At 44.0% G+C, this 9,480-nt stretch overlaps 1 protein-coding gene across 1 annotated transcript; it reads right to left on the reverse strand.

Annotated features, from left to right (window-relative positions):
• Window positions 1-4,996: 4,996 nt before the first annotated feature.
• Window positions 4,997-9,236, reverse strand: LOC119338140 (SEC12-like protein 1). Its single transcript, XM_037610438.1, has 10 exons — window positions 8,903-9,236; window positions 8,667-8,767; window positions 7,628-7,760; window positions 7,194-7,285; window positions 6,875-6,974; window positions 6,717-6,789; window positions 6,517-6,637; window positions 5,950-6,069; window positions 5,770-5,840; window positions 4,997-5,688 (listed from the first exon to the last, which is right to left on the reverse strand). Exons 1-10 carry the CDS (start codon window positions 9,059-9,061, stop codon window positions 5,546-5,548), a joined length of 1,113 nt encoding a protein of 370 aa, XP_037466335.1. The 5' UTR covers window positions 9,062-9,236; the 3' UTR covers window positions 4,997-5,545.
• Window positions 9,237-9,480: the final 244 nt, after the last annotated feature.

Consider the following 9,480-nt stretch of genomic DNA (forward strand, 5'->3'; position numbering starts at 1 on the left):
TCCCCTGATCTGGTGTTGCCACCCAACCAGTGTCTCGGGGGCTACTGCATTGCTTGTTCTATGCAGAAAATCTTAAGTGCAATACAGTTTCCGAGGAGATTTTGATCCTCAGGTTGGTCGTCCGCACCCAACCTGAGTCTCGAGGACTGAGCATGCCGCTTTTTGTGTCCCGAAGTGTTCTGCCGAGCTAGGACTTGATCCTCAGACCGATTTTGCAAATCAACCTGAGTCTCAGCGGCTACGGGGATCAGCGGTCTTATGTCATCCTTCAGGTGCATCTCGGGTTTTAGACCGATACATACCTTGAGGGCTACTGGCTATACATCTCTTCAGAGAATAAATTACATCAATAAAAAACATTGACCAAAAATCAGCCCACGACCGAGGTGCTTAACCACCTCGGAAGCAGTTCGACATATAGCTCGGATGCAAGTGGCTGGCTCCTTAGAGGGCATTTCTGGCATTAAGCTCGGTTAAACTCCTTCAAACTTCTTTGAACCAAGGTGATTTATGACACCTTGGATAAAGTCCGGGGTTAGAGCTGGGAAGCAGTCCGGCATTGGTGCTCGGCTGCAAAAGATACCTCGAATGCAGTCTGGTGTTGGAGCTCGGACGCAAGAGGACCTTGCCACCCGGGAACAACTTCAAACCCGAGGCATGGCATAAAAATAACAAGGCATTGATAAAGGCCGTAAACTTAAAGGGGCTCCTTAGGTGCCCAACGCGTCGAATGCATTTCGGCGATCCTCAAGATAGAAGATGAGAAGATTTGTTGAACCAGTTTTCAAGACCGGCAACCGAAGATGAAGAACAGTTCGGAAGAATCGAGGAGCGTCCCTAACTTGAAGACCGGTTCAGGGGGCTACTGACGGTGTCCTGGACTAGGGGGTACTCAACGCGTCGTCTCCCGATCAGTTGGATTGGGCCAAGGACCCCCATGGCCGTATACTCATGGGCCAGTCCGGACAGCTGCCGCATACAAGGAAGAATCAACAAGACTTGGCGATCAAGACAAGGACTCCTCCCCCACCGGCGTATTCGGCTAGGACTCTTGTTATCCTAGGCCTCTGGTGCATTATATAAACCGGGGCGAGGCTAGTCGATAGACATATACAACAACAATCATACCATAGGCTAGCTTTTAGGGTTTAGCCTCTACGATCTCGTGGTAGATCTACTCTTGTACTACCCATATCATCAATATTAATCAAGCAGGACGTAGGGTTTTACCTCCATCGAGAGGGCCCGAACCTGGGTAAAACATCGTGTCCCTTGCCTCCTGTTACCATTGATCCTAAGACACACTGCTTGGGACGCCCTACCCGAGATCCGCCGGTTTTGACACCGACACACATCCTCAGGGGGAGTTCTCCTATATCTTGTTATCAAAATCCTCAATTTTTAGCACTTTTAATTGGTATGTTTATCCCCATTGAAAACTTAACCTATTTGTCAACAATCACCAAAAAGGGGGAGATTGTAAGTGCATCTAGTGCCCCTTAGTGATTTTGATGTATTAAAGACTTATAGGTTAAGGGACTAATGTGTTTATGAGTGTACATAGGCTCTATAAGTCGATGAGGAGTTTGATATTTACGATGAAAATCGACCCCTAAAAATGTATGTCTTCAGCTGAAGACTTTGGTTCTCCTGAATATTTGGAAGTGACGAAATTGGTGTGACCTTGAAGACTTGGATATTCATGCGAGGATTATGAGGCGTGAAGACTTTTGCTTTCGTAGTTTCATTTTATCTTTCTTGAGTCATAGGAAACACGATACTGTTAAAGGGGGTTGAGGTAATACTAAGGAAAGTGATTTCCAAGTGATGGTCATCTCAAAATCCTACACCTACCCAATCCTTTTGAGTGAAGCCATTGGAAATCTCATATCAGTTCAATCAATTTCTTCAGTGACAGAGACGAAGATCTTCTGGTCTCTGGGGAATTTGTTCTGACTGAGGAGTTAGGAATTCGCCAGTGCGGATTGCCTACACAGTGAGGAACATGATAACCCCGAGGAAATTTGAACCTCAAATATCCGAACGTTGTTGTGCTATGCGCCAACTGTCCCAAAATATCTTCCCACCTAACGGTCATATCATTTAAGGGCATTTATGTCTTATCATGTCGGGATGCTCCTTAGGCTATAAATAGCCGCCCCCTACAACCACTAGCTGGTTGGCTGCTCCAAGAGAAATTGACACTTGTCATTGAGAGCATCCCATCCTCGGAGGACTTTGAGCGAAAATCATCAAGTGAGGAAAAACCCAAAACCCAAACACCTACAACCCAAAGTGATTGACTATCACTCAATGGATTGTTCCTGTGTGGAACCGACGCTTGTTACCTTTAAGGATTGTGTATCCTCCAGACAGTTAGGTGTCATGGTCTGAGCATCCAAGAAGAATTGTGGATTGCCAAGTGACCAAGTCTGTGAAGGTTTGGAAGTCGCCTGAAGACTTACCACGAGTGATCGGGCGAGGTCTGTGTGACTTTATCTCAAGGGTAATACGATGAGGACTGTGTGTCCTCAGGTTTAAATACCCAGCCGCTCCAACCAGACGTACAACCGTCACAACAGTTGGAACTGGTCTACCAAATCATTGTCTTCACCAAGCCAACTGGTTCTATTTCCTCATTCATGTGTTGATGAACTTGATCATTACTTTTTGAAGACTTTGACTGAAGACTTTCTCTATTTTCTCAATCCTAATTGTTCAGTCACATAGTCTTCAGCCTGCTTATCCTGTTTTCACGCTATCTATACTATATGCTTCTTTTCATTTCATCATGATGACTATATTGTTGCTCTGTTATGCTTATACATGAGTACTTATTCCGCTACTAGTGTGTCACCGCTTAGGAATTTCTTCACCTAGAAATGTCTCAGTGATGAATTTGTAAAAATTGTCTATTCACCCCCCCTCTAGTCGATATAACGCACTTTCAGTACTCATAATAAGAACCAACAAATTTAGCATAAACGTGTCCATCACTAGCATGGCATAAAACATAAGAGGGGTTAAAGTCGTCGGCTTTGGTTTTTCCCTTCTTGGCTCCACCATCCACTTACTTGTTCTTCTTCTTCTCATGAGTACCCACACCTGCCTTGACAAATGTTTCCTTTAGCGGAGGAGGTTGCTTGGTCTTATTCTTCTTCTTCTTCTTCTTTGACTTGGGTACAAATCCAAGTCCTTCCTTTCCTACAACTTCTTTTGATTGCTCAGAAGGTCATTGAGGTTCTTATCGCCTTGTATGCAAGTCACAAGGCCTTTCTCAAGTTGCTCTTTCAACTTAGCATTTTCCTCCACAAGATGCACATGCTCGCAACAAGAGTTAGTAGCATGGGCATTATCAATTGGAACGAAAGGAGGACAAGTGGAAATCTCCTTGGTTAGTTTCACTTGGAGTTGATCATGAGACTCTTTGAGAGAAGCATGAGCACACTTCAAGACCTTGTGGGCCTTGTCAAGTGTATCAAATTCTTCCTTGAGTCTATCATGGCCCACCCCAAGTGCAACTTTCTTGGATTTAAGCACACGAGTAAGAACAATAGCATGATCAAGATCTTTTTGTAATTTAGCATGATCAACATTGTGTGACTCCTCAAGAGTCAAGCGGAGATCTCGCTCTTCCTCTAGAGCAATGGAAAGATCTGCAATCTCATCCGAATAATCACGACTATGCCCCTCCAACTTGGAGATAGTATCCTCATGCGACTCAATGATATCATTGGCCTCACCAAGTTGTTCCAAGAGAGCAACAAAGTGCTTCTTGGACTCACCCTTGAGTTTGCTCAAAAATTTGGTGAACTCATTCTCATCAACTTTCTCCACCTCACTATCATCAACACAATCTAACAATGAAGGAGATGTAATGACGGTGGTTTTGATGTTAGGAGTTACCTTGTTGATACATTTGGCCATGAGACACTTGGCAATGGTGTTTTCGTTGGGGCGCCAAAGAGAGACACCTTGGAGAGGGAGAAGATGTAGCAATGGCAAAGGTTGTCGTTGCCATTCCTTCTCCACTTGTATCTTCCTCTTCATCATAGGAGGGGTACTCTTCATGTGCCACCAATCCCTTTGGAGGAGATTTCTTGGTGAAGTTGTTCTTGCTAGGGAAAGACTTGGTTTTGTCTTTGAGAATGAGTTTGTTACCATTGTGTCCCCTCTTCTCGTAAGGGCAATACACTACAAAGTGACTCACATTGCAACAATTCTAGCAAGTTCTAACACGTTGCTTGTTCTTTGACCCACTTGAATTGTTCTTGGTGAAGTTGGGCCTCGAGTTCCTCTTGTTGCTCCAAAATTGCCTTGACGCAAGAGCCATGTGCTCATGGTAAGCATATTTGGTGTCCTCGGGGCCACACTCCTCTTATTCTTCCGTAATGATCTTGGCCTTTAGACCAAGGGTGGGAGTGCTTTTCTTTGATCGGACATGATCAGGAGCATTGTCGACGGTCTTGTTCATGATGTTCATGGCAATAAACTCATCCAACACTTCACTTGAGGTTAATGTGTGAAAGTCCAGTCTTTGACGAATCACGAATGACATGGCCTTGTTGAATGGCATAATAGCCTTGAGGAACTTGCGTTTACGTTTCCATTTCTGAACCAAACACCTCCCAAGTACTAGCAAAGGAGAGTTTTGGTGGGCTGGATTGAGGTGAGCTCGGCAGGCTTGAGTGTGCCCAGTAGGGGCATAAACGATTGTATTAATACTGATCGGTGCAGTACACTGCAGACAGTGCAGCGTAGTGGTTAGTGTGAAGTCTCGTTCGTCTGAGCTGATGATCGTCCAATGGCTCTGAGCGAAGGAGGAAAGAATTCCACCCGACGATTCATCGGCATTTTTGTGAATGTGGGTATCTAGAGATCTTGTAAGGAAAGATCTGGCTTTTAATTGGGGGATTGCAGTGTCTAAAGAAAAACAGCATGTGGTTTGAGCTGCAAGAGTTCAGACAAAATGTAACACTGTAAACTGTTATCGATGGATACAATAGAGAGAGTGGTGTTTTTTCATGGATGAACTAGGTGAGCACCAAACCAGAAGTACAATACAGACCACCGAAGGCATAGTACAATACAGACCAAGTGATCATAAGGATCAGAATTAAACGGGGTTCAAAGTGCTACAGGCAATAGAAATAAAACTGCAACAAACTGGGTATATACTGGATAGCCACTATGGCGCTGCATCATCAGCAGGGATGAAAAGACTCCAAGTCAACGGCGAGAAAACTTGTGTCGAGGAGTCGACTTCAGTTGGCGATCTTGAATGTCTCACTAACACTCGATGACATTCTCGAACTATTATCATTTACAGTGTCATTTTACAGTGTTCCCCGATAAATACTGACGTCGCCAGATAGATAGGCACGCAACTGGATTGGTACAACATCGACTACACTCGTAAAGAAAGAAAAAGCTCTCGGTATGAATGAAATAAATAACACACTGCAGGACTGGGTTGCCTGAAAGAGAATCACCGGTGAACAGTTTCACCAGGAGTTTCGGTGTTCAGGAGACGGCGGAGGCTCGTTCAGAACTCTGCATGGCTTGGTAGGTCGATGACGTCCCGTCGGGGCGTTCCGCTCCAGAAGGAACCGGAGTTCTGGTAGAATACGTAGAACAGGACGGCTGATGCAAGGAAGAGCGCCAAAAGTATGAGCCAGATTTGCCATTCTGCAAAACAGAAATAGTAACAGCTTGGTCAGTAAAGCCTATCACTTGAGTGCCAGAGAGCAATTCGGCTTAGAAATATACCTTTCCAGTCAGCAGGCACATTCAGTCTTGTCAGCTCTGCTCCCCATTGCGGCGATGTGGAGATTACAACTCTGGAATATCAGTAGGCATGATGTAATTAATAGGGGAAACAAAGAGAAACTTCTGAAAAATTGTTCTTGCAATGGTTATTGTTCCCAGTTCTTTATGATATATCCTTACCTTTCAGTAGGACAAAATTCAATTCCGTATACTGGGGAACCAAGATGAACCTTCTTGCTCCAGTGAGAAATCTCCATCTCCTTTACATCCACAACACAAAAATCACCATCGTGGCTTCCTCTGAAAGAAATACAAAAGCATGTCAGGTTTCACAAGCAATGGAAGTCAAAAGATGGTAACTGATACAAGGAAACAACCTATTAACAAATAAAACAAACTGTCAGCTGATGCTGTCATTATCTATGTATTCAGCTTAATGGAAGGGGTGGTGTTCATGAACTTTTCAGGGCATGCGACACAATGAGCTTAACCTATATGATAGGCTGATAGCCCCTAACAACAAGAGTGACTAAACTACTGGTCATGTTCATATATTACCTTGCCAGGTGGGTACGCAATCAGAAATACAAGGAAACATGACATTACTGAAAATTGTCAAAACTACTCGACAAGACAAAGTAATAGGAGAACATAGAATACGAGATTTTACTAGGTATCGTAAAGAAAATCTCACAACTGCAACACTGTACGAAAGAAAAAACACAAGGGAGTATTTTATCCACTTACAAAGCCAGAAACTTCCCATCCAAGCTAACTGAAAGTGTGGAGACAGGTTTTCCCAGTAGTCTTTTGTACCCAATTCTAGACCAATCACTTATGTTCCAAACAACAGTGACAGCTTTGCTACCTGTCCAATGATGAAAACATATCCAGTTAGACTGGACAGATGCATACATTTATTTTCTTGACTTGGATAGAAAGCATACCTTTTGCAACTGTGCAAAACAGGAACGGTTTCATGCCATCCCTAGAAAAGCGGCAACACTCAATCCTCTCGTCCTGCATAGAAAAGCAAAAGCAGCAGAGAATAAGTTTCTGACATAGAAACAAGGAAACCTGAAATGTACAAATGTATAATATGTACCGAAGATCGAGTCAAGTTGACCAATGGTACCCCCTCATTTATCTTCCAAATTCTTGCAGTACCATCAGTAGACGATGAAACTAAAAACTCTGAATCTAAGCTACAAGAGAGAAGGCAACAGCCTAATATCAGTCCATGCTGTTTACTGAATAAAGTGTAGAAAAGATAGCCAAGGACCATAAGACTTGACTTGCATGTTTGGGATTAGCATTACATTATTAGTGTTTTTAGTTGAGACAATGCCTGTGTACTTGTATGTGCTTACATCAAGTCTGTAGTTCAATCTGTTAAGGAAAAATACTGTTTGACTTTGCCTAACCTGATATCCATGTCTCTGAAGGATTTATGAGCGTTGGGTTCATCTAGGAGCACCTTCATGCTTGGCCAATGAAATATTCTTAGATGCCCATCCTAGAGTAGTACCAAAAAGATACTATGAGAAAATTAAACGCAGTAGCCACGTCTCAGAAAATTAGCTACAAGAATAGTGCTATCAAAGAAAATGCATTGGCAAAGCAAACCACAAAAAATGAACAAGCTCCAAGAAATAGCATAAAGGAATGGAATCACGGTTACTATTAATGTTGAAAGCTTGCACAGCTAACGAATGTCATAGTTAAAAAAAAATACTCCCTGCGATCCAAAGTTGTACTGGTGACTAGGGTGAGCGTCAGTTAATTTGGATCGGAGGGAGTAGAAGAAAAATGTAACCAAGTAACAGAAAGGAGGCAATATCATAGTAAAATTTAATACCTCACCACCAATAGCAAATTTAGCACCATCTGTGCTGAAGGCAAGACATTTCTGCAGTCCAACAGATTCGATCGCTGGAGCTTTACTTTCAATAAAGCGAACGGTGAACTCTTCAAAAATCAGTTTAAATAGCCTACAATTTTAACATTCTTTCATTACGAAGTCCTAGACTTCATGAAAGTAAGCAGAAAAGGAAAAACAAAAGGTAATAGAAAATCAGATTTAACAAAGAGAGAATATGTGTGTTGCTCTCAGCCTCTCACGATAATTTTATCAGTGCAATTAAGCTTACTTTGAGTTCATCAGAAAATATAACAAAAGAAACAACAGTGCTAAAAATAACAGGAACCAGATGTGAAATAAACCTGTACATCACGTGCAACTCACACAGGTATTGTCCCATGCATTTATGATTCTCATTACTTCTAAGAATCTATAAATAACATCAGCTATTGAGAAATTCAAAGTGCAAGCAGTATCTTCTCTCAACAAGTCGTGAAGCATGTGTTCGTTACTGTAATCCCAGTAACAGGAGGACAAAGTTCTTGTTGGACACTACATCGCCTTGCATTGCACACTTGGACGGTTTCATAGATCTTCATAACTTATAAACAGCCAACAACACTAAAATCCCTCACTTAATTTATAGTGGTTCTATTTAAGCTTTTCAGGTGTTTGGGAACATTGTAGCACTAATATTTTTAAGCAGAAAGGACGATTTATTTTAACTTCCAGAGTATGTGCAAGGAGAACCTGAATCAACACTGCCAATAATAATCAATTTAACACTGTAATACTCCCCCCACCCACATAAGCAAGCCGTATCTGACACTTTAGCCTCCAATCAGATGCAACACAATGACTGTAGATTTCCATAATATACTACTAGTAGCAATTAATATTTTAGACAGCAACAACCAAATCTTCCCTCGTCATTCATCACAATAAATCCCCGCAGATGAGCTCGATTCAACACTATCCAAACTACGGAGCAGGGCACAGACAGAGTAGGCAGAGAGAAGCAGAGTCGTGCACGCACCTGCACCCCTTGGCCGTGGCGCACACGAGCTCGTCGCCGGTGGGGTGCACCGCGACAGCGAGCGGCGCGTCGTCTGGGTCCTCCCCGAGCACGATTCTCGCCTGCAGCCCAAAACCCAAAACCCCAAAGAGAGAAAGAGGGCACACACAGGTCAACGGTCAACCACGGTCGAATCTGAAGCCCAACCAAAATCGAGGCAAAAAAAAAAGGAACCCCGGGCGGCGACGGCGACGCACCAGGGCCTCCTCGGAGAGCGAGCAGCTCCCGGAGTCGAAGCCGAGGACCTCCAGGGCCGGCGGGGAGGGCCGGCCGTGCACCGCGAAGACGCGGGTGGCCTTGTCCTCCCGGCGCCGGATCCACGCCGCGCAGGCCACCTTCCCGCCGCCGCCTGCCATGGGGTTGGGGAGCTCGCTGGTGGTCGTGCTGGCCTGCTGGGAGCTGTGGGGTCCGTACGAGATGGCTTCAAATTGGGAGATTTTGTGGGGGGTTTAAAAGGGGACGGGGAGGTGGGGATGGCCGACGGAGGAGGGAGGCGCCGATCAGGAGGAAATCATTTTGTTATGCGGGGGTTGCAGGATTATCCGTGGCCCCCAAAGGGATATGCTTTCGGTTATCCGTTGACAGTTCGTATAGTTAACGCAGCCTGGGGCCATCTCACGTTTATACTTCTTCATTACGTTGCAATCAAGGGTTTGTTGCTGTTGGGTTCAATGATTTTGGGGAGCATTTGAGTATTGGTTGACTCTGTGCAGAGATTAGTAATGGTTGACCTGCAGCTAAAATGGAAGGCTAGCTAGACCATAAATATATTTTT

Source organism: Triticum dicoccoides, chromosome 7B (assembly GCF_002162155.2).
Source record: "Triticum dicoccoides isolate Atlit2015 ecotype Zavitan chromosome 7B, WEW_v2.0, whole genome shotgun sequence".
Lineage (NCBI taxonomy): Eukaryota > Viridiplantae > Streptophyta > Magnoliopsida > Poales > Poaceae > Triticum > Triticum dicoccoides.

Bases quoted from the DNA above. Each gene is read 5' to 3' on its own strand.
- LOC119338140 (XM_037610438.1), bottom strand. From the start codon at position 9,061: ATGGCAGGCGGCGGCGGGAAGGTGGCCTGCGCGGCGTGGATCCGGCGC. The intron at 8,768-8,902 runs GTGCGTCGCCGT...TTTGGGCTGCAG, and splicing joins CGCTCTCCGAGGAGGCCCTG to GCGAGAATCGTGCTCGGGGA. The intron at 6,638-6,716 runs GTATGCTTTCTA...ATCATTGGACAG, and splicing joins GTTTTGCACAGTTGCAAAAG to GTAGCAAAGCTGTCACTGTT.